Source organism: Trichomycterus rosablanca, chromosome 2 (assembly GCF_030014385.1).
Source record: "Trichomycterus rosablanca isolate fTriRos1 chromosome 2, fTriRos1.hap1, whole genome shotgun sequence".
Taxonomy (NCBI): Eukaryota; Metazoa; Chordata; class Actinopteri; order Siluriformes; family Trichomycteridae; genus Trichomycterus; species Trichomycterus rosablanca.
This window is the reverse complement of record NC_085989.1, coordinates 4,644,066-4,669,251: the sequence shown is the minus strand read 5'-3', so window position 1 is coordinate 4,669,251 and position 25,186 is coordinate 4,644,066. Positions and strand designations below refer to the sequence as shown.

The 25,186-nt window shown below is 41.8% G+C and overlaps 1 protein-coding gene across 6 annotated transcripts in view; it reads left to right on the top strand.

Moving 5' to 3' along the window:
• Positions 1–25,186, top strand: part of col16a1 (collagen, type XVI, alpha 1) — a 111,083-nt gene that overhangs the window by 3,660 nt on the left and 82,237 nt on the right. For all 6 annotated transcript variants that reach the window (XM_063010294.1, XM_063010279.1, XM_063010305.1 and 3 more), the window contains exons 2-5: positions 5,340–5,426; positions 12,553–12,621; positions 14,632–14,749; positions 24,947–25,070. In XM_063010294.1, coding sequence (XP_062866364.1) covers positions 5,351–5,426; positions 12,553–12,621; positions 14,632–14,749; positions 24,947–25,070 — 387 coding nt within the window. In that variant the 5' untranslated portion in view covers positions 5,340–5,350. The remainder of the gene's footprint in view (positions 1–5,339; positions 5,427–12,552; positions 12,622–14,631; positions 14,750–24,946; positions 25,071–25,186) is intronic.

Below are 25,186 nucleotides of genomic sequence, written 5' to 3'. Positions count from 1 at the left end.
CAACTTTTAGCACAACACCGGCTCTGTACATGGAGCCTGACCACAGTTAGCCACTAAAATGAATTAAAATATGGACAGCATTGATGAAACAGTGTTAGATGACGGGTAATTGCTTAATCTATACCATTCATACTCCATGTGGTGACTGGATATATATATATAAATGGTTTCCCTTGTGAGCATATATGTGAATGTCTATCTATCTATTTCCTTGGCTGCTCCCGTTAGGGATCGCCGGTGGATCGTGATCTGCATTATTGATTTGGCACAGTTTTTACGACGGATGCCCTTCCTGACCCAACCCTCCCTATTTATCTGGGCTTGGGACCGGCACTACAATGCACTGGTTTATGCATCCTAGCGGCTGGGTACCTATAGGACAATTCAGTGTCTCCAATTAGCCTGGCTGCATGTTTTTGGACTGTGGGAGGAAACCGGAGTACCCGGAGGAAATCCACGCAGACACGGGGAGAACATGCAAACTCCGCACAGAAAGGACCTGGACCGCCTCACCTGGGGATCGAACCCAGGACCTTCTTGCTGTGAGGCGACAGTGCTACCCACTTAGCCACTGTGCCGCCCGTCTATGTGAATGTATTTTTTTTTTTATTCTACAAATTATAATTTATGAATGTCTATAAATTGTGGTACCTTATCTACAATTTTAATCCGTCAAGATGAAATCTTGGTAAGAGCCACAGTGTTAGTAACAGCAGTGCCTGTCTGATATCTGGGGTCTGAATATCAGTGCACCTTTAGTGCTTGTCCCAAACCCGGATAAATAGGAGTACTGCGTCAGGAAGAGCATACGGTGTAACTACTGTGCTGAATTAAATATGTGGACGAATACTCCGAACAGGAGCAGCCTGAGGGGATCATTCAGCCTGCTGTGATGATCATTTTTGTACCGTATTGTAAATAAATCAGATAAATCTCTATAAAAACGGGCTATTCTTGTTGTTGGGTAGCAGGAGCTATGCTTCCTTTTCTCTTTGCATTCATGAGCACTGTTCCTGACCTCAAGCTGTGCTGGCCACACTAAATCTGTTTAGATAGTGAGTCAATTGTAAAACGGATCCTCCGCTTGGGACTGGGGTTTTATCTGGGTCAGCTTGAGCTGTGTATTTGTATAAGTCCGTATCAGAACATCTCCAACTAGCACTTTATATTTTTCCCCGCCGTATGATTTCACTTTTTTAGCGCTTGGTAGACATCAGATTTATTTTGCACAGAAACACATCAGAATTATAAAGCTAGCCCGCGCGAGTGGTTAGCGTCTATCTTTTGGCTCCGAGTCAGGAACGCAGTAAGTACCACTCTGAGCGCGTCATGAAAACGACACGGCGTGTGACAGTAATGCGTGGCTGAGAAACAAAATCCCAGCACGCCACACTTGGCAGCTCATTACGTTTTACTACTTGTTTATTGATTGTGAGGCTTTGTCTTTCTCCACCGAGTTGCTGAATCCTCAGCTTTCTCTGAGGAGATCCCACGTGGAAGGGATCGATCTGAACTCGGGTGCCGCTGCTGAACGGTCGTGCACTGTGACAGATATGTGTTGGGAGCCCACGATCGCTTGCGCAGAGTTTTCATCATTACGGGTTTTGACCGAGCCGGGCTGACAGCCAAGATGGTCTGAGATGCTGCTCTGCTTTATCTGTGCAGTCCAGATGTGGCAAACAAATGAAAGCAGAACAAAGCATGTGTGTGCTTCTGCTGCACCATGCCGGATCGAAGGGAATAAAGAAACAGCTTTCACAGACCGATGCAGGTGATACGGCCTCGTCTCGTCCCTAATGGAGGGTGACGTGTTTACGAAAAGCAGTGTTAATAGTGTTGATACGTTTAGTGGAACGGGCAAGAAAAACTATCAGATGGATTCAAACAGTGAGACCATTTTTTAAGTATTTCTGAGGCCAGGACATTATGACAGGACACAAGCCAAGCAACTGAGGGTTAAGGACTCTGCTCAAGGGACCAACCACTACTGCCAGGTTTATCCTTGTTAGGGTTGCGGTGGTGCAGTTTCCCTGATATCATTGCAGGACAGAAAGCCAATCCATTGCGATGTGTCGACCACCCTCTTTAGACAATCATGTTTGCCTTTAGATTCCCAATAGGCCGATAGCACAGCTGCAGATTCGAACCATGGAGTGGGCCAGTGTGTATATTTAAATGCCCCCATAATCTCCTGCCATCTGAAATACACTTGTGTGAAAAAGTATTTGCCCCCTTTTGATTCCGTCTGTTATTGTCTGTTATCAAACCAACCAAAGGGAACAAAAGATAACTTTTTATTAGTTTCATTCATTTAAGTGATTACAGGAGCAAAGTTATCTAACACCTATATCACTCATATTAAAAGGCTGTTGATAAAGGTTGCACCACCTTTAGCTTTAAGCTAAGTGCTTTTTATAATTCGAGTCACAGCTCTGTGCCGGCCACTGGAGTTTCTCTACACCAGACCTGTCAAAACTTTTACACAGAGGCACAATCATGCTAAAACAGGAATCTTTCCCAAACTTTTTGCTACAAAGCTGATTCCTATTAAATATATCATCAATTTTATTTGCTTGTTATCAGTGGGGATGGCTGAAACTCCTGAACTCAATAAGGGATTGGTGTCCAAATATTTTTGTTGAGGGCTGGACTGAATGAGTATTCCAGACATAAAATCCTGCTAGTGTCTCCTTATGACCAATAGAAGCTACTTTACTAGCAGTTAGCATGCAACCTGATAACAAAGTGAGCAATTTACAACAGGCTGCGTCCCAATGTTGGTTTATGTTCCTATGTATTTTTGCACTTTTGTTTATTCACTCTGGGTAACAAATACTATATACACTATAAGGCCAAAAGTATTTGGACACCTGACCATAAGCTTGTTAAGCTTGTTGGATGTCCCATTTAAAAAAACAAATGCTATTAAAATAGGGTGACCACTGTGTGATATTTTTAGCTATAACAACAGCTACTTTTCTGAGAAGGCTTCTCACAAGAGCATTTGTATGGCTGGACGCTGATGTTGGTCAAGAAAGGCTCAATCGATTTTCCTGTGCAGTACACTGGAGCACACTATTTATTGTGAGAACAGGAATGGCCCATCCTTAAAGTGTTGCTGTAAAGTTGAAAGCATATCATTTCCTTTATATTATATAGAGTGTTGTGGCTAAAACACATGAATTTCATTATTAGGAGGTGTCCCAATATTTTGTCCACATACTGTAGTGTATTAGTGCATTTTGACATACTTGACTATTAAAAATCTCTGTGAGTACGGTAATATATACATATATTACATTTTTCATTCGAGTACAGTGGTGGATGAAGTACCTGGAATCCAGACTTGAGTAAAAGTACAAGTATCTTACCAGAAATTTACTTAGATAGAAGTTAACGTTGACTTTTACAATATTACTTGAGTAAAAGTCCTAAAGTATCTGATGTTTAATGTACTTAAGTATTGAAGGTAGAAGTACAAGTAAATGCTGTTAATAAATGCGTAAGTGGTCAGAATTTTGAAAAATGTAAAGCGTGTTAAGTTTTAGCCTGTAGGTGAAATATTCCTAGAGCGTCTGTGCTAGTTTTACAGGCTGAACGATTTATCACAAGGATCGATCATATATAACTTTTTATTTAAAAAATGACACATCAAAAAGGTTGCATAAGGACCAGCACCTCCAGTCAGAAATGGGAACACAAGCCCTGGGACTAGTACACTTTGATTTCATACCCGAACATTGAGCAGGTAGAGGTATATAATTCCCCAGGCTGTACGATTCCAGTCAGGGATTCACATTACGGATCTGTCACACCCAGTCTGAAAGATCTGAAAAAAGCAATAAAGGCTGGCGATGTCTCCCACTGCTGAGCTCCATGTCATCCTTCATTCTGACAGGTGTGTGTTGATACATGCTGGAGTGTAAGTCAGGGTCACTTTGGTTGCAGGAGCACCGGGGGATGCGAGTCCAGACCCTGACAAGAGGTTTTAGTTAATTGAGGTTTTGATTGGCACACAGAAGGGTCTGGGCTCCTGTCCATGTCCTAACTGCAAAGCTTTTTCTGTTTGGTAATAGCAAAATGAAAGGTTAATATAATGTAAGACCTCTAGTAAATGTACACTATATGGCCAAAAGTATTTGGACACCCCTCCAAATGTTTGAGTGTAGGTGTTTCAGCCACACCTACTGCTTGCAGGTTTATACAATCACTGATCTAAGATAAATTATATGCTCCGACTTTTGTAGTAACTCTTTAAACAAGACTCCTTCCTGTTCCAGCATGCTCCTGCACACAGTACTCTTTATATCTTCATTAAATAAATGACATGGTTTGATATGGAGGAACTCCAGTTGCCAGGAAAAGGCCTGAACTTAACCCAGATGAACTCCTTTACATTTACATTTTCAGCAGACGCTTTTATCCACAGCGACTTACACAATGAGCAATTGAGGGTTTAGGGCCTTGCTCAGAGACCCAACAGTGGCAACTTGGTGGTGGGGCTTGAACCGGCAACTTTCTGTTTACTAGTCCAGTATCTTAACCACAGAGCTATCACTGCCTTTAAAATGAATTCCAACACCGATTGCAGGCCAATCATATTGTGACCTTATGACCTAAACATGTTTTTCTGACTAAATAAACTCACATTCTGGCACAAAAACACACCCGAATATCTGGTGGAAAGTCTTCCTGTTAGAGCGGAGGCTGTTATAGCTGCATTTTAATTCTTATGGTTTTGGAATGGAATACCTCAGGAATTATTCATTCATTTTCTTATCCGCTTATCCAATTAGGGTCGCGGTGGGGCGGGTGCTGGAGCCTATCCCAGCTTTTCAATGGGCGCACAGTAACACCCTGGACGGGACGACAGTCCATCGCAGGGTAGACACACACTCACACACATACACACACCCATTCACTTATAGGGCAATTCAGTGTCTCCAATTAACCTGGCTGCATGTTTTCGGACCGTGGGATGAAATCGGAGCTCCTGGAGGAAACCCACGCAAACTCCACACAGAAAGGACCCGGACCGCCTGGGGATTGAACCCAGGACCTTCTTGCTGTGAGGCGCTACAGTGCTACACACTAAGCCACCGTTCCTCCTCTCAGGAATTACTTGTTTAAAATTTGCCCTTACACATACTGGGGAGGATGGGAGAGGCAAGTATTAGTCCAAGGACTATGTTGGACACTGGCTGATGAAAAGATGGGACTGGTGACTGCACGTGTCGAAGGGGGGAGTCCATGATAGTCTTAGCAACTTCTAAGTCTTAACTCTTCTTCGTCCTGGTAATGATTTACTTATTCATTGTTTGTTCTTCTCTTTTTGCTAGGAGTGGGAGCTATGAGGACTCTATTGTGCTCCCTCGTACTACTGGTCATCTGGTCTGGTCATGGTGTTCGACTGGAGTCCACTGAGGGTAAGAACCTAATCAATTTAGTCCAGTAGTTAGATCATTAGATTGGCTGAGTGTGGATGTGGCCAGAAATGGGTCAAAAATTGTTTTCCCTTAATTTGTTATTGTCTTTTTAATATTCTGAACTGGCTTAACTTTTTCTTCAAGAAAATGTCTGGAGAATTTGGTGGATGATTTTGGCTTAAAGATGGGTGCAAGACTCATTTTGAATTGTACAAGCTAATCTATGGCTTCTAATCATGCTGAAGTAGCATATTTATTTAATAAACGTTAAATGGTATAGTTACACAACATGTAGCACACTGGATGTGGTTTAGGATGCAGCCAGAATGTTACTTGTAAACACGTTACTCGGTGGAACCTTGTACCTGCAAGAACTAAATATATAAAAACCCAATATGCCGAATGCTTAATCATGGTTGAACAAAACTATAGCCAAAGAGCCACACCCAAAAAAGGGAATGATAAAAGTAAATAATGGGCAAAATAACAGAATGTATCAAAATGTATAAAAAAAAATGCACAAAAACATTTGAAGCCCGTTGACGAGGGGACAGAAAAGAATAGAATCAGAATGAAAACTTGTCACAATTCAGCCAGCTGCTCAGTCCACCACTGTGCAACAACCAAGTTTTCAGAAATGAAAGAATACAGAGCGAAAATAGAAGCGGCATTAAAAAGAGTGTGGATCGATACGTGGAGCCCGTTCATGGAAGGTCGTCATTCTGCTTTTAGAGGTAGCTGCTCTGTCCAGGGTGGAATAGTTGTGCTGACCGAAAAGTGCTGCAACCCTGGAAAGAGTTCTGACATTTGCACTGGCTAAAAAACTGACCTGAACGAGCCCAGCATGATGATTTCTCAGAAAAATATAACAGGTTGCCAACGAAGAAGCCATCCAGTTTGTGGGGAAGAAACCATGATTACAAGGAACCTCAGCCTAGAGCAAATTAAACCTCAATTAAACCTCCATATCTTACTGTCGGCTGTAATAGCATGGCAGGTGGGCATGATTCTGAAACAACAGGGTAAGATATTCCAGCTTGGGACAATCTTATATAACTGATGCTCGCCTACAAAGCCAAAAATGGACAAGCCCCAAGCTACCTTCATGGTCTAATCAAACCCCACTCTGTACCACGCAACCTCTGAGCCACTAGTCTGATCGACTTGATCCTCCACCCAGGACTTGAGGAAGACGAGCATCAAGGCTCTTCTCTGTACCGGCACCCAAGTGGTGGACGAACTTCCTCTGTCTGTCCGAACATCCGAGTCTCTCGCTGTCTTTAAAAAACGATTAAAAACCTTCATCACCTCTTTACTAAGCATCTAAGCTGACTTGTACTTACTTACTTACTAACACTCTTATTCATTTCTTGCAAAAAAAACAAAACAACAACGTTGGTTCTAACAGGTTTGAGCAGATTTGTGTTCTTGAACTGTTGTCTACTTAAACTAGAGTAAGGTAATGTTCACTATGGAAGCACTTCTGTAAGTCGCTCTGGATAAGAGCGTCTGCTAAATGCCGAAAATGTAAATGTAAATGTAAAATAAAGGTTGGGATATAAATACTTTCAAGGCACCACATGCCAAATAAATAAATAAATTGAGGACATGAGCAGTGAGTTGGAATCGAGAACCTGCAGTGAAAACGTGGCCTCTGTGTATTCGTAGAGGTAAACCTGTTTCCTCTGGACACATTTCAGCTCTTGGCTGATGTACTGCTGCGCTGTGGAATTGTGGGATTTCTCCACTGGGAAATCATCCCATTAGCCGTATGCTCTGTGGGCTAAACCTGTCTGTGCCGCCACAGGAGAGTCTGTCTTGGTGCTGAGGGCAGCGCTGACTAAACTCAAGCCAACACACTGTGTCACACTGATTACCTTCCTCAATTTATAACTTCCTTCCTGTGCTGCACTTTTACAATGACTGCTAGAGCAGTCGGCTGAGAGAAAGGAATTGTGGGAAATGGCTCAGAATTTTAAACATGCCTGCAGTCGCGAGAAACGTTTGAACCCTTTGGAATGACTTCAGTTTGAAATGTTGCCAGATCGAAATCTTACAGTACCAAAGTTCACATACACTATATGACCAGAAGTATGTGGACACCCCTTTTAATTATTGAGTTCAAGGTGTTTTAGCTACACTCATTAGTAATAGGTGTATAAAATGTATCGACACACATACAGAAATGGACAGAATGCACCTTATGCTTTCAACGTTGTGGCACTAGTTTGAGAAAAACCCTTTCCTGCTCCAGTTTGACTGTACCCATGTGCACAAAGGTTAATAAAGCTACAGTTTACTGAGGTCAGGGTGAAGGAACTGACCTTAACTATACTGAATACCTATACTTAACACTTCAGTTGCAAGCCAATCCTTTTTGTCCAGCATCAATGCCTTAGTTTCGTCCGTGCATCGATGCCTGGCAGTTGTAGCCTAGTGGTTAAGGTGCTGGACTAGTAATCAAAAGGTTGCTGGTTCAAGACCCACCACTGCCAGGTTACCACTATTGGGCCATTGAGTAAGGCTCAGTTGCTTAGACAATATACACTGATTAACCATAAAATTAAAACCACCTCCTTATTTCTACACTCACTGTCCATTTTATCAGCACCACTTGCCATATAGAAGCACTTTGTAGTTCTACAATTACTGACTGTAGTCCATCTGTTCACCCTGTTCTTCAATGGTCAGGACCCCCATAGGACCCCCACAGAGCAGGTATTGTTTAGGTGGTGGATGATTCTCAGCACTGCAGTGACACTGACATGGTGGTGGTGTGTTAGTGTGTGTTGTGCTGGTATGAGTGGATCAGACACAGCAGTGCTGCTGGAGTTCCAAATCAGGAGCGATCCAAATCAGGGTTATTTAAACTCTGGGTCACGACCCTTAGGTGGGTTGCAAGCCAAAAAAAATTAATTGCAAAAAAAAAAGAAATGAACACAAAAGAATTGGATGTAAACTCCCCCTTGTGGAAGCTTTATGTTACATCATGTAAACCGCGGTTGGGCCAGATTACAGAGCAACGAGAGTAAGATGCACCGTTTGTGTTGCCTGAGACATAATGTGGGGTTTAAAAAACCCTCATCTAAATAACTATATAAACACTGCGGACAGCTTTAGCTCTCAAGTTCAAATATCAGAGGTGCTTCCAGCCTGGTCAGCGCTTAACAGACACAATTGGCCAGTTGGAGTCGGATGGGGTTTATTGTCATTGCTTCTGCAAAAATACATCTCTGTGTGGGCTTTTTATTTTCTTTAGAACTCACTTGGATTTTATGGGTTAGTATTGACATTGTTTTTGACATCTGTGGTGTTAAATGACACAGATTAAGAATGGTGATATATTCCATGTTTCTTTAAGGCCATGTGTGCTTACATTTTACTTAAACTACTTCAATCGACCCATCGACAGCCGCGTGAGTGTTTTTCCGAGCCCGTCTGTATCGTGCGCATTTTTTCAGATTCATGAGAGACCTCATTAAAGTCAATGCGAGCCTCCATAACCCATCTATTACTTCTCATTCTAAGACTTTTCCTTTTAACTCCTGCTTTGTCATGCCGGATAAATCTAGCCTTTGCGAGTGCGAGGCGAGAACGTTAAGGAGTTCTGCTCAGATTCCAATAATACCACAGATGAGCCTCCTTCCATCCCGCAGCTCTTTCAGATTGGGCTGCAACGGTGTCCTGATAAAGCTGATCAGATGTTTCTGAAGATCCTGCTGTGCTGAGCACCATTTGGCCTTTTTCATGATGAGTCTTTCCAGGCAATTTTGGAAGTAACAGCATGTAGATAAAAGCCAAATAAAGCACAGACACTCGTGTCGAACCAGACCGGGGATAAAGAGGCTGAACTGAATTGAGCTGCCCAGACAGTGGAAAGAAATTAGCTTTGGTTTTTAATTAGCATTGTGGCTTGATTGAAACGGGCAGCATCTATTCTTTGTTTAGGGATTTGGAATCAGCAGTTGCTATGAAATGGAAAAGTACAATGGCTGGCCAAAAGTATGTGAACACCCCTGCCTGCTTAAGTTCAATCAAATAATAATAATGAGAAACACAATACAATAAGTCATCTGTACTTTCTTACTTTTACTATTAATGGCATTGCAGTTGGGCATGATACTGCAATCCGTTCACCTCTACCGACCTATTTGGCAGTTGGGCCTGTATTTGTTTGGTGTTTCACCCAACAACACCCAACATTATTATTTTATTAACTGTGCTAGCAGTTATAATATATAGCATTACTGAGCAGCACCTCACGGTGGCCTGGAACGCCCATCAGTACTACACTTAGTCTTAGTCCAACACTGTCAGTCCTCGTCTTGTTGAGAAAATGAACTAGGCAGGAACTCAGTCAAAAATTGGTAGGCTGTCAACCCAGTATGCTAAATAAAATCCCAGCTTACCCCATTATTCAGGGCCATGGTTTAAGTGGGTTGGCTTAAGTTTCCACAGGACGGGTTCAAGCTTCCGGCTCCCTCGTTTTCTTCCCACGGTGCTGTAGTGGCGCTTTGTAAGGTCTTGCTTCACTTCAAAAGATTTAAATTGTCAGAACATTGCTAAACGAACCCTTTTGTCTGTCAGGTAAGTTATTTAAGAGAGATATTTCCATCCCAGCCCGAGGTAACAGCATGAGTAGAAGAGGGATTCAGGTGTCGGAAGTTTTAAAAAGAGTTTTAAGTTGTTTGACAGGGAGAGGCGGGTAGGAACGGGAGCGCTCTCATTATTCCTCCTCTCACCTCCCATGGAAACCTTGCATACCTGCTGGCTTTCTGTTATTACTGTAGCTTCTGACATGCTTCACATCCATAAAAATATGAAACTGACAGGTGCATTCCAGGTCACGAGTGCATTACAGGATGGTTGTAGCCTAGCAGGGGAGGTTTGTTTGTTTGTTTGTTTGTTTATTAGGATTTTAACGTCATGTTTTACACTTTGGTTACATTCATGACAGGAACAGTAGTTACTCATTACACAAGGTTCATCAGTTCACAAGGTTATATCGAACACAGTCATGGACAATTTAGTGTCTCCAGTTCACATCACTTGCATGTCTTTGGAATGTGGGGGGGGGAACTTGAGCACCCGGAGAAAACCCACACAGACATGGGGAGAACATGCAAACTCCACACAGAAAGGACCCGGACCGCCCCACCTGGGGATCGAACCAAGGCCCTTCTTGCAGCAGGTGAGGTACTGGACTAGTAATTAAAAGGTCGCTGGTTCAAGCCACTGCCGGGTTGCCACTGTTGGGCCCTTGAGCAAGGTCCTTAACCCTTAATTGCTCAGACAGTATTACGTAATAGTACTGTAATGCCAAGTTCACACTACACGACTTTCCAAATCGTTAGATCACTGTACAGTTCACACTACACGACTGGATCTCTTGTAATCGGGAGTCTTTCAAGTCGGTGTGGCTTTCACACTACACGACTGATCGGCGATAGGGGGTTTCACACTACACCATCTATCACCAACTGGAATCGCAGGCGAGCTTCTCTGGTCTCCCGAACTACGTTTTGTCACGAAAACACACGTGAGAAGTGACGAGGGGTTTAACGATACCACGTCCAAAAATGCACATCAACAAATAGCGAGCGATCAAAGTTTGTGCGCTGATGTGCGGCTACGCGAACAGCAGGGATCGTCCGTTCTATAGTGAGTTGGAGGTTAATAAATATATTTGCAATGCAACATTGGTGTTATGTTTCGTAGAGAACGATAGGGTCAGAAATACTGTAAAACTTGTGTGTGTGCTGATGTATTCTGATATAAACTATATTACGCCCCTGTCCCACCTGTTTACAACTTCTCCCCTGCGTTTCCCCTCACACCGTATCTAGTGTTCTCATTGGCAGTTCGCGTGACTCAGATCCAGATATTTGACATGCTAGATATATAACTTCAGTCGGCAAGCGCTGGCCGGGCTTTTGATCGCCGAGCTGCTCTTGAGTCGGCGAGCGAAAATCAGGGCAAAAATTGTGTAGTGTGAACTAGGCATAAGTCGCTTTGGATAAAAGCATCTGCTAAATACCGAAAAAGGAAATTTGATGCCATTAGAGCTCATCTTGACCATACTGTTTTCTTCAAGTGCTGCTGTAGCCGTACAATAATGCTATCATTAGTGAAACACTCAGCAATATGTTGATAGATGTACATAAGGTACTTAAGTCAGCCATAAGGTAATTTCTACCATACCTAAAGGTGACCTTAAAACAGGGGGACAATACTTTTGTTTTCGAAAAAGAGGACACTTGGCAGGATGGCACCATGGGCCAGATGGACACTCGCACCGGGTGGAAGGTTTGGTTTGGGGAAAGACGTGCAGTCCAGTGATCTGTGGCTGTTGTGATGCTTTGTGGTGTGAAATGCAAAAACTCCCTCTGCAGCAGTAACAACATCTTCTGTGTTACCTGATCTTTACCTGATGAACTATTTTCTTTAGCTGCAAGTTTTGTGTTTTGCTAAACTGAAATGTACGTGGCAGCTTTGCAGGTTTGCATTCTGCTTCCCAAGGTTCCCGACCGAGACAAAAACACAGATTTTATCTGTAATTTGTCTTTAAATTTTATTTTTGAGAGAATTGCAAGAAGGCGGGGATGATGAACCATCCTTTAATGCCATCACGGCTCATCTTGACCTCACTGTATTGTGAGAACTGTAAGTGCTGATGGAGCTGTTAGCATAAGTGAAACTCTCAGCAATATGTTGATAGACGTACATTCCTGATGGCACACGTCTGTACTTTCTCTGAGCTGGCGTATTTCCTCGCTGCTTGACAGGCAACACTTGGGCCCACAACACCGCGTGCCGGTGTGAGTATATCTATCACGTGATGCCGGTCGATAAGGGTGTCAGGCCGGCTGTCAGAGGCTTTGTCTCGGGATTATGGAGTGATTTTTTTTCCAGACAGACAGAATTTATTTTTGGCTCCGTATATGAGATATGGTCTGTCCTCCCCTGGTGAGTTTTAATCACTTCTGCACGGTTGGCCTTTGCTCAGGTCCTCAACTTTTTCTAGGAGAAAACTTCACAGTGGATGTTATCTTTGTCATAGTGTCTTTGTCATGGAAATGACCTGTCTGTTTGAGTAATTTCTCCGAGTCTTTTTTTCATCCAATAGGTGTGCAGTGCCCATCCGTACAAGTTGAAGAATGGAAGTTTCCCCAGACTGCCAGGCACAACATTACAGGTACAGTATGTCTACTGGCAACTTTTCTTTTTATTATTACTTTTCTCTTATTGGCAACTGGGTACCAATCATGAATAGACTGTTTTGTTCACAAAATAATATTAATAATAATAACAATAATAATAATAATAATACATTTCATTTGTAACGCACTTTACATTTGAAGCAAATCTCAAAGTGCCAAACAGCATGGTAACATGGTGTTACACAAAACACGACTAAAAGCCAGGCTTGGTTTTAGCCCGTCTTGTACAATATAAATCCCACTTATCACCGCGAGCCTCGGCACAGTCTGCCGCTTAAAACGTCATCAAAGTGCGAACATGAGACGAATCTGCATTTGTGTAAAATAACCATGAAATTCACTCTGAAAGCTCCACATACTGTATATCTGTGTTTAGCTGGATTTTCCTAACTGTTTCACTTTTAAACTTGTCTTATAGCTCAGGGTTCTGAGAAATTAAGAGAATCAGCTTTTCCGAGAGATCCTGAAATGCTTATCGTAAAAAAAGCTTAATGTGATTTAATGTATTAAAAGAACGAGCTCCGGTTTCCTCCCACAGTCCAAAGACATGCACATGAGGTGAATTGGAGACACTAAATTGTCCAAGACTGTGTTCGATATAACCTTGTAAACTGATGAACCTTGTGTAATGAGTAACTACCGTTCCTGTCATGAATGTCACCAAAGTGTAAAACATGACGTTAAAATCCTAATAAACAAACATTAAAAGAACGACACAGGAACACGAAACGTCTCTTCATTATTACTGCTCATAAGTTCTCTCCACGAATGAAAGTCCTCGCTCGTTGTTTTAATACAATAAGTCACATTAAGTTTTGTTCATTCTGCCTGAGTCACTTTTACTGTGTCTTATCAAACAGTTCATCTCATTAGAAGAGCTTTGAAAAGGTCAGCGGCAAACTGGTCAAAGTTAAATCAGCTTGTGCAAAAGCTTAATGTGATTTAATGTATTAAAATAACAGAAACACTAAACCTCTCTTAATTATTACTGCTCATAAGTGTTTGTTCACGTTATGCGCTGTTAACATTCTGCCTGAGTCGCTTTTATCACGCCATATCAAACAGTTTGTCTCATTGGAGGTGCTTTGAAAAGGTCAGCGACCTTTCAATCAGGTGAATCAAAGTTCAATCAGGTGAACTCTGAGTGCCACGTAAAGCACAAAAATTGTGTGCCCGACATGGCCAAAGTCACATTCTATAGGAAACAACGACACAGCCAGCGCAAAAGTGGTTTTGCTGCTTCACATGTGAATGCGCCCTTAACCCTTACCTGCAAAGTAAAGCAGTCACCTAAAGCTTCTATAGAAACACTGTGCCACAAAAGAGCTAAAGAAAAAATGTAAAAGATATATCAGACTGAACATACTAAGCCATTTCTAAGGATCTAGGACTTAACAGAACCACAGTAGGAGCTATTATTTCCATATGGAGGAAACTTATAACAGTGTTAAAGTTAGATCTTAGTTACACTTATGTCCATATACTTATGGTATTAGGCCTAGTATTTTTGCACTTCTCACTGCTTACAAGCCGAGCATGCAGTTCTGAACATTGTTTTGTCTAGTTTTGTTCTTGTTGATCAACATTTACTGAAAAGCAAATACTACATGGTATTGTAAGAACATGGTACCAATCGGTTGAATCTCCATGATAGATTGATAGCGTGGAAGGTGCTTTGCCTGGACGATGTGAGGATCTGGACTGTAGTGTTATTGACAAAACAAAAATTCCGATCAGAATTTAAATAGAAACTTTTAAGGAGAATGTAAGGTCATCTGTCCATGATCAGGGGCTGAGGTTTAATCACAAAGAAAAACACCAGACGAGGCTCAGATTTAAACAGCTTCACTCTGTCGTACGTGATCCAGCTCTGATCCCTTTGCGAGCGAGGATCTCCTGCACCCGCTGCAGGGAGCCTGTCACCCCACACGCCACAGATTGATTAGCTTTCTGGATGCTTAATGAATCGATCGATTGATTTTCAGGTTTCAATCTGGTGCGGCACTTCTCCTTGATGAAGAACAGCGACGTGAAGAAGATTCGTAACTCGCGAGGGCCCGTCATCCTCCGTCTGGGAAAGGTTCGCCTCATCCAGCCCACTGAGTAAGCTTTTGATCTCTCTCTTTCTCTTCTTTACTTTCTCTCTTACTGTTCAGAAATCTTTCTAAGGTTTCTTGGCGAGGGTTTGGAGAAGTTTCCGCTCAGTACTGCAGGAAAGTAACTTTCCTTTGGCTTCTGTCTAGGACAAAATATTTTCTCAAGAACAAAATGTCCAAAATTGTCCACTTTTTTGTTTTTGTTATTGTTCTCTTGCTCTACAATGTAGGTTGTTTATCTGATAGATATGAAAAAAAGAAAACTGCAGTAGAAGTTACATAAAAATGATCACATTCTAAATCTCTCATAGCTTAAGGTTAAAAATGCAGTAATGTTTTTGTACCCTAAAGTTGGGAGTACCTTCAATTTTTAATACCCCAAAGTTGGCTTTAATTTATAGTCTGCCGAGCCATCAGTACTAATACCTACATTCAGAAATACGTTAAAGTCAGTAGTTCTTCAACGGCCGTATAGTCAGTCAGAAATTCAGTGATAACGTTGTTGTCAATCATATCTTTAAGTCATAAACTGAAGTCAGAAGTCAGTATGTCCCACAGCTGGTCATAAAGTTTATCTTACAAGGCCTTAGAGTTAGCAGCATGCTAAAATGACCAATACCCTAGAGTCAGCTTTGCTGTAACGTTAGCAATCCCTTAATATCAAAGAGAGCTCAATCATACAGAACTGTGCTGCCTGTCTCCTCACCCGCACTCACTTATACGACCATATTACACCTGTTCTCCAACATCTCCACTGGCTTCCTGTTAAATATTGCATACAGTTCAAAATTCCTCTATTAACCTATAAAGCTCTTAATAGTCTCACTCCTTTTTACCTGTCCGATCTTCTTCCTTACAAGCCCTCTTGTTCTCTCAGGTCGTCATCAGCTGGGCTACTCACAATTCCTCCATCTAACCTCCACAGCTTTGGTGACCGAGCATTTTATAGCTGTGCTCCTCGACTCTGGTTAAACAGTTTAATTCTCTCCCTGTATTTAAATCTAATCTTAAAACATACCTCTTCACACTTGCATATAACCTGCCTTAAGCCTAGACTGCCCCTCCATCAGGTCTTCTCCTTGTCTCCTTGTATGTACTCTCTCTATTGTCCATTTGGATGTACTTGTTGTCTGTGATGCTTTGTGTAATGAAAATAAGTAAGCATCTTTGGGTTTTTGAAAAACGCTGTATAAAAATAAAGTAAAGTAAATACCCTACAATCAGCAACACTGTAAAGTTGACAATACTTGACATTTGCTAATGTTCACTATGACCTGTGTTCACTTAACCCTACGGTCAGAAAAACCTTAAAGTAAGCCATATGATGAAGGGCAGTACTATCAAGTTAGGGTGGCCATATTGTGGTTTTTAAAAAAGTGGACACTTGTCAGGATGGCAGCATGGTCCAGACGGACACCTGCACTAGGTTGAAGGTTTGGTTTGGGAAAGGGGGGGTTGTGCTGTTTCGAGCTGTTGTGATGCTTTATGAAGTGAAATGCAGGAAATGCAAAAGCTCCCTCTGCAGCAGTAACAACATCTTTTGTTTTACCCGGTTTTTAACCAGAAACTCTTTCTTATATCTGCAGTTTTGTGTTTTGCTGAACTGGCACCTTTATTTGACTCTATCATGTACGTGTCAGCTTTGCAAGTCATGCGTTCTGTATAACAAGGATCCCGACCGAGACAAAAACATGGATTTTTTCTGATGTTATTCTTGGTTTTCCACAAGCCTTGTCATAACGTGCGAATGCTGAGGTGCATCATTTACTTATTCAACTTCATTACCCACTTCATATTGATTAGGGTTGCAGAGTGTCCGGCACATATGCAGAAATATCCGCTGCGAGGCACCAATACACCCTCCACAAGCTTCAGATGTAAGATGAAATGTTCTGACATTAAGAGTAAATCATGAGCTGTAACATCCTCAGCCGGAACAGCTGACGTTTTGGATTTCTGTGCTACATCAATAACTTTCAAAAGCATGCCAGCACAAGTCCTGCATCTTTAATCTGTGTTTGAACAGCCTGGCCGTGACATCTCAGCGCTGATGAAGAATCCAGCCCTGAAGCGTGGAAACAAATCAAGCCACTGCTACAACCATCTGGAGTTTAATTCAGCTACTCTCAGGGCAATAATGTGCTTCCTAACATCAGACTGGCTGACGAACTCACATAGCTGCCTTCTCATAGCTTGGGGTGGTAAAATTTTATTAACAGTAACATTAAGGACCCGTCAGTTTTTGGTGTGACCGTAAACCACAGTTCAGTCCGATCTGCTTTATGAGCATTCTTACATTTAACCATGCAGAGCTGAAACTGGGACATGTTCCTCAGATTTTGGGTGGTCATGGGTAAATGGGAAATCAACTACTTGGTTAACCTTTTGAATACTGAAATTAATATTTCCTAGTTGGAGTATTTACAGCAAATTAAAGAGAAATTAGTACCAGTATGTCATCACACCTTTCCAACTGGTGAGCGTCAAACTCAGTGGGTACTAACCAGCACAAGCGATAGTTATGGATCATAGTTTAATTTGTTTTATTGTAGGTAAATATGTATTGATTTATTTATTAGGATTTTGACATCATGTTTTACACACTTTGGTTACATTTTCTCCCTTTTTCTCCCCATTTTTAGCGCATCCAATTTTTACCCAATAGCGTTATACTTCCTCTCTACTGGTGCTGACCCCCGCCTCTGATTGAGGAGAGCAAACTGACACACGCCCCCTCCGATATGTGAGCAGTACCCAACTGCATCTTTTCACCTGCACGAGGCGAGTTCTCATGCCAATCAGCCTTGTGTATGGAGAGCCACACCCTGATCCTCATTATTCCTCTACTCTGTGCAGACGCCAATCAGTAAGCCAGCAGAGGTCGTAATTGCATCAGTTATGAGGTCCCTATCCGGCTCCCTTACCTGGATGAACAACAGCCAAACGTTGTTCGCATAGCCGCCCAGCCCAGCCAGATGGCAGAGCTGAGATTCGATACGATGTATTCCTAATCCCAGTTCTGGTGTGCTAGTGTATTTTACTGCTGTGCCACCTGAGCAGCCTTTGGTTACATTCTTGACAGGACAGGTAGTTACTGCTTACACAAGATTCATCAGTTCAAGTCTTTAATATCAAACACAGTCATGGGCAATTTTGTATCTCCAATTTATCTAACTCCCCATGTGGACATGGGGAGAACATGCAAACTCTACACAGAAAGGACTCAGACTGTTCCACCTGGGAATTGAGTCACCGTGCTGTCCTGCAGCAATTGTGTTTTGTTTCCAAGCAGCACTTGATCACATAGTGATTCTTCAAACAAATTAGTTCCCACTACAAGGGTTGCTTTTATAGCATCAGTTAACAGCACCACTCAATGGCACTCAATGAACATCTGTACTAAACTCTGGAACTATAGTTCTAAACTAAAAACAGAAAAAGTTGGGAATCAGTAATTTTATCCTAGTCAGGGCCACATCCACCCCCCATCCTCTTCCCTACGATTGTTTATCCATGTTTCTTGGCTGGTCAATAGCACCACTGGGAATTTACACCCTGGATCCCAGTGGTATTGGGCTAGCGCACTTTGCGGCTTCACCATCTGAGATATACTTCAGTAATATTTCCTCATATCCTCATCATCTGCTGGAAACACACATTCTTAATTTTATTGCACAGTTACTGTTTCTTTGATTAGTTTAACATACTAAATAAAAAAAGTAAACATACACATATGTGGCATGTGTGAAATATTTTTTGGTACCCAAATAAATTAAAAGTATGTACGAAAATATGCCGTGTTTATTTGTAAAAAAAAGAAAAACAGTGAGAAAGAATTCAGTCTTATGCACAAGGCTGTAACATCTTAAAGCCAGATGTGCTGTATGCAGTGCAGAAATATAGAAAAACAGTTGAGATTTGACCAGATTAATGGGCAGCACTGTTGCCTGCACAGCAAGAAGATCCTGGGTTTGATCTCCAGGTGGAATAGTTCGCATGTTCTAAGTGGGTAGCAAGTCAAGTCAAGTCAACTTTATTTATATAGCGCTTTTTACACTAGACATTGTCTCAAAGCAACTTTACAAAATCCAGGACCAACAGATACAAAAACCCCTCTGTTGCCTCACAGCAAGGAGGTTCTGGACTCGATTCCCAGGTGGGGGCGGTCTGGGTCCTTTCTGTGTGGAGTTTGCATGTTCTCCCCGTGTCCGCATGGGTTTCCTCCGGGAGCTCCGGTTTCCTCCCACAGTACAAAGACGTGCAAGTGAGGTGAATTGGAGATACTAAATTGTCCATGACTGCGTTTGACATTAAAACTTTACCTGATGAATCTTGTATAACCAGTAACTACCTGTCCTGTCATGAATGTAACCAAAGTGTGTAAAATATGACGCTAAAATCCTAAAAAATAAATAAATTATTAAATGACCGGATTAACACGTCTACAGCATTAAAATTAACAAAAGTGGCAGAAATGACATGACTAGTATATTTAGTCCAGGGCTGCACAGTCCTGCATTGCAGTCTAAAGCCATTTTGCCAATATCTAAGTGTATTTAATGCTGATATTAACCCACAATGTGTTTTTATTGTTTTCATGTTCATTGTCAACAGGAACACAACACATTAAAGTTCATTTTCAGATCTTAATGTTGTCCATAACAAAAAAAAAAAAAAGGACCAGACCGTTTCCCAGACAGCCCAGCTGACGATAAGAGATTTTGAAAATCTGTTGTTGTTCTCTGAAGAGCATTACCATTCTCATACTGTCCCGCGTTCTCCATCCATCATGCCGTTTGTATTCTCGGAGAGCGCCGTCCTTGGAAAAACGGAGATGTATTAAGTGACGTGCTCTCATTACTTTGCTGTTTTGTCTACAGATATGTGATCATGTGACGGACGCTCTTTGATAGAGATGAGATGGTCGCTGTCCCCTGGCTGACTTTTGGAAGAAAGCTTTTAGACAGTCATAAATAAATAATGAGAGCAGAGAGTTAAAGTGAATGCTGATTGCTTTGAATACGCTATTAAGTCAGATTGGAAGTGCTGAGAATTCGTCAGGAAAAGTCCTCGGTATGTTATTCTATACGCCGTGGTCTGTTATGACCTACTTACACTGCGGAAAACTTTTCATTTTATTGGCCATCAAAAAATAATAGGCAGGTTTGCTCTGTAGATATTTATTCATGCTATTTCATTATTGAAAGTATTTGTTTAGGGACTCAGTGGCACAATTGGTCAGTGCAGTATTTATATTGCAGAAACTGTGGGCTCATGCTGAGACAAGCTGATTGGTTAACCCTTACATCCCTACACTTGTTTTTGGTGTTGGTATGGTGTTTGATTGCTTGTTTAGCCGGGTTAACAATGTTAACACAAGACAAAAATAAACTGGAACACATACCAATGTAACTTTGTGTTATGGATGTGCAAAAGCTCCTATTTAGAATCTACAAGATAAAATAACTAGTCGACTAATCAATGCCGAAAACTCCTTGTTTAATTAGTCTAGCACCATTTCTGACATACTGTGGTGTAGAAAGAAATCGTTCTCTTTCTTATTCGCTCTGTTATTTCATATCTGTCTTATTAAATGATTCTAGAGCATTAAACAAAACATGATGTTATGCACAGAAGACTTGAGTAAAATGCAACACATTTTATGAAACATATTTCTAGGATAAAAGACAGTGATCTTTTTGTTAGCCTTATTAACCCTGCTAGGGGCGGCACGGTGGCTCAGTGGGTAGCACTGTCACCTCACAGCAAGAAGGTCCTGGGTTTGATTCCCCGGTTGGGCGGCCCGGGTCCTTTCTGTGTGGGGTTTGCATGTTCTCCCTGTGTCTGCGTGGGTTTCCTCCGGGAGCTCCTGTTTCCTCCCACAGTCCAAACTGTGTTTGACATTAAAAACTTGAACTGATGAATCCCTTGTAACCAGTAAGTACATGTTCTGTTATGAATGTAACCAAATTGTGTAAAACGCAACATTAAAATCCTATTAACCCTTCTAAACCCTGCCAGCCTCAGCAGCTTAGGATGGTAAAGCTGGTAGGCTGTTTAAATAGATTTAGATGACAGTATGATGCTGGTAGTCTTGATCTGGCTAAAACCTGCTTGACCATTAGCAAGATTAATCGAGAACCAGCTTTTCCACCCTGGGAGACCAGCTAAACCAGCCTAAGCCACGTAAACCAGCAAACCATCTTAAGCTGTTATGAGATTTAAGTGTGAAAGTAAGTGAAAGTTTATGAGTTTAAGCAAAGATTGCTTTAGACGAGGCACTGATCAAGGCCAATGAACCTCAACTGTTCAACTTTATGGTTCCACCAAGGCAGAAGTTCTCCGAATGAGGATTTCCTCTTATGGCTTGTAGGGTGTGCATTTATCCAAAGCTACCAAATGCAGTCCAAAGAATTGAGAGGTAAGAGTTTTGCTCAAGGGCTCAACAGTGGTGGCGCTACAGAAGCCAGAAATCATCCTTGGAAACATTTGTCCATGCACCCTGGGTCCCAGTGGTATTGGACTAGAGCACCTTGCTGCCATCTGAGGAAATCGATATTGCATATGCAAATTAGATATACTACAGTAACATATCCTCATGTGTGAAATATTTTTCGCACTATGTTGGTAGCCAAATAAATTAAAACTATGTTCTAAAATATGCATAAAATATCATGTTTATTTATCAAAATAGCAAAACAGTCAATGAGAATTCAATGTTATGCACAAGGCTGTAACATCTAAAATCCAACAGTGCCAACTTGGTGAGGGTACAATCAGCAGCCTTTCAATTACAAGCCCAAGTTAACCACTGTGTTACCATCGCCCTATTGTGATGCATTATCCATCCTGCTTTACAGTTATGAGAATGAAGTGTAGATGTACAAGGAATAAGAAAATTTAACTAAAAATGTACATAATACTATTTGATTGCTTGATTGATAGATAGATAGATCACTGTTTTTTATCCCAATAATCCCGTAATAATATTTGATTGATAGATAGATATTTCTTTATTCATCCCATAAGGATTTTGACTTTAAAAAAACTAAAATACTGACTTTCAGTAGGCAGTTGTAGCTAACGGTTAAGGTACTGGACTAGTAATCGAAACGTCGCTGGTTCAAGGTCCTTAACCCTCAATTGCTTAGACAATATGCTGTTACAGTACTGTAAGTCGCTTTGGATAAGAGCGTCTGCTAAATGCCTAAAATGTCAATGTAAATATCTAAAAAAACACGCTAGCCTGACTGGTATGATTACATTCCTCATAAGTCACCACAATTCTTTACCACAAGCTTTACTGTCCACAAATGAAAACATGGCAAGTTTTTGCTTTATGGTTTGTAAATAATGATACTATGGTTGTGACAGCAATACACTGTCTCACTTTGGATAAAAGCATCTGCCAGGAAAAGCATGGTGGTGGGTGCATCATGATTTGATCTGCTATGCTGACAAAATAATGTAGGTCTTAGTCCTTCCTTTACTTTTATGAGCAAGACACGGCATTTTGACTGCGCTGCAGTTACTGCAGGCAAAATTGTCCATTAAAAAGTTTCATGCTTTACAAAATATGAAATTCCCAGGTGGAGAAATGGACCGACGTGTTGACGTGCACTCTCACGCTTTTAGCTATTAGTCTGTGACTCAATCAGGACGAGTTTTACCGAGCCCTAGATGCTTTTCTCATTTGGAAGCTGACTCCCCACACTAACTCTCTCGAGCTCCAAATCCTACTTGTCTTTTTTGGAGACAGGGCCCCGGAGAGCTCGCGTTCCCAATTCAAACTGTCAGACGTGTTTACCTAACACGGGACGCCAGCTGCATTAATGCGCTGCGTTTTTACTGTTTTTCCCTGTCTCTCTTTTTTTCCCCTCTTTGATTTAAAGCGAGCTCTGATTAGTGCAGGCGATACACAAGCGTTTTGCCCCCCCGTGCCCCTTGATTGCCGGTTATTTCGTCAGCTCAGACTAAACCTGTAATCGAGGCGCTACCCATTGTCATCGTGTTTTGTCATCAGATCTAACATGTTGTGGATTTATTAGACGCTACCGAGGTGTGTGTTCGTCTGCGGGAGTCGGAAAGGGGCAACAGAAACCGTGTCAACAAACAAAGTTTAGAAAATGAGAACTCTCGTTCCTTTTGTGTGTGTGCACGTGTGGTTAGAAGAAAAGATCTGGGTTGGCAGCTGCTCTGTTATTTCCATGAATTTCTCCAGTCTGTTGTAAATCACTGTCATGCTTGTCTGTTGTAAAGACACAAACCAGCTGCTTACTGCTGCGTTAGTGTGTGTGTGTGTGTGTGTATGTGTGTGTGAGACATCCTGCTGCGTGGATGTGTGTGCCTACATATTTATGCATTTTTTCACCTCGTGACCCATGTAGTGTGTTTGAGTTTAGCATGATTGAGGCTGTAAGAAAGCAGTTTTGCTGTAGTAAACACTCCGCTATTTTCGCCGCTCGTGACCTGTACAGATTTATCCAGCGGTAGGAATAGAAATGAGGTCGGTCCAACAGTGTGTTCGATGAAAATCAGGGTCAGGGGTTATGAGGTTCTGCGCAACAGCAACACATACGCGTGTAACTTTGTGTTATGGATGTACAAGTTCTTATTTATAATAAACAGCGTGTAAGTCAGGGGTTGTTAGCCGGACTAGTCGACTTAGCAGTGCTGAACTCCTAGTTTATTTAGTCTAACACCTCATCTGACATAGTGTGGTGTGAAAGAAACCAATAACTTTCTGATTCGCTCTGTTATTGTATTTTTATTGGGCTGAATTATTTCAGATCATTAAACAAAACTTAATGTTATACAAAGTACATTTGAGTAAAAATGCAACACATTTTTAGGAAAATACTTATCTAACATACATACCCCACTTGTAATAAAAAAAACAAACCAACCCATTAGTTACTCATTTAACCAGGTAACAAATTCACTCACTCACTTTCCCAACCGCTTATCCAATTATGGTCGTAGAGGTTCGGGGCGGTGCTGGAGCCTATCCCAGCTTTTCAATGGGTGCAAGGCACACAATAACACCCTGGACAGGGCGCCAGTCCATCGCAGGGCAGACACACATACACACACACTCACACATACACACCTATTCACCTATAGAGCAATTTAGTGTCTCCAATTAACCTGACTGCATGTTTTCGGACTGTGGGAGTAAACCGGAGCTCCCGGAGGAAACCCACTCAGACAGGGGAGAACATGCAAACTCCACACAGAAAGGACCCGGACCACCCCACCTGGGGATCGAACCCAGGACCTTCTTGCTGTGAGGCGACAGTGCTTTCCACGTAGCCACCGTGCCACCCAACGAATTAAATCAGGAAATGTATTTAGCAAATTGGGCAAATAGGGCAGTTGTAGTCTAGCAGTTAAAATACTGGACTAGTAATCAGAAGGTTGCTGGTTCAAACCTCACCACTGCCAGGTAGGTTGTCACTGTTGGGCCCTTGAGCAAGGCCCTTAATCCTAAGTTGCTTAGACAGTACACTGTCACAGTACTGTAAGTCGCTTTGGATGAAAGCATCCGCTAAATGCCAAAAACGTGAATGTAAATGTAAATTAAACACAGCCAGGCTTTAATGATTTAAGCCTTCATCGTGTGATATAAATCCTACAATTCACCTTTATTATCAAGCGGTCACTCTTTTCTACCTGAACATTAAGCCACAATCCAGCAAGAATAGGTTATAATGGGTTAAAATGGGTTCCGAAGCAATTTTTAAGGCTTTAGGATGTGATAGAACCACAGTGAGAGCTAATCGTTACATAAAGAAAACCTAAACAATAGTTTTGTATCTCCAATTCACCTCACCTGCATGTCTTTTGACTGTGGGAGGAAACTGGAGCTCCCGGAGGAAACCCACACAGACACGGGGAGAACATGCAGACTCTACACAGAAAGGACCCGGACCACCCCACCTGGGGATCGAACCCAGGACCTGCTTGCTGTGAGGCGACAGTGCTTTCCACGTAGCCACCGTGCCGCCTGCTGGTTCGACTTCCGAATTCATGTCAGGACTAATCTAGTTAATCTTAGTATTGTATTTTGGATTATTATCTAGCTGCATATTCAAATTATATCTCGGCTTTAACTCATGAGCATATGACCTCACATTTCCTTTATTCCTTTTTGTTCATGAATCAATCTAATAATCTTACTTTTCTTACTCACATCTCTACACAGGGAGGTGTTTCCACATGGACTACCTGAGGAATTCACACTGGTCTTCACTGTGCTGCTGAAGAATAAGAGTCTGAGGGAAAACGTCTACCTTTTCCAAATCTCAGATGAACACGGATACCCTCAGGTATAGAAGAATCTTTACAGATCCTTACAGCAGCTGCATGATAGAAATCGAACAATACGAGCCTTTGTGCAAAAATCATCAAATAAAACAATGGTCGACTGTAGTGCACATGTACG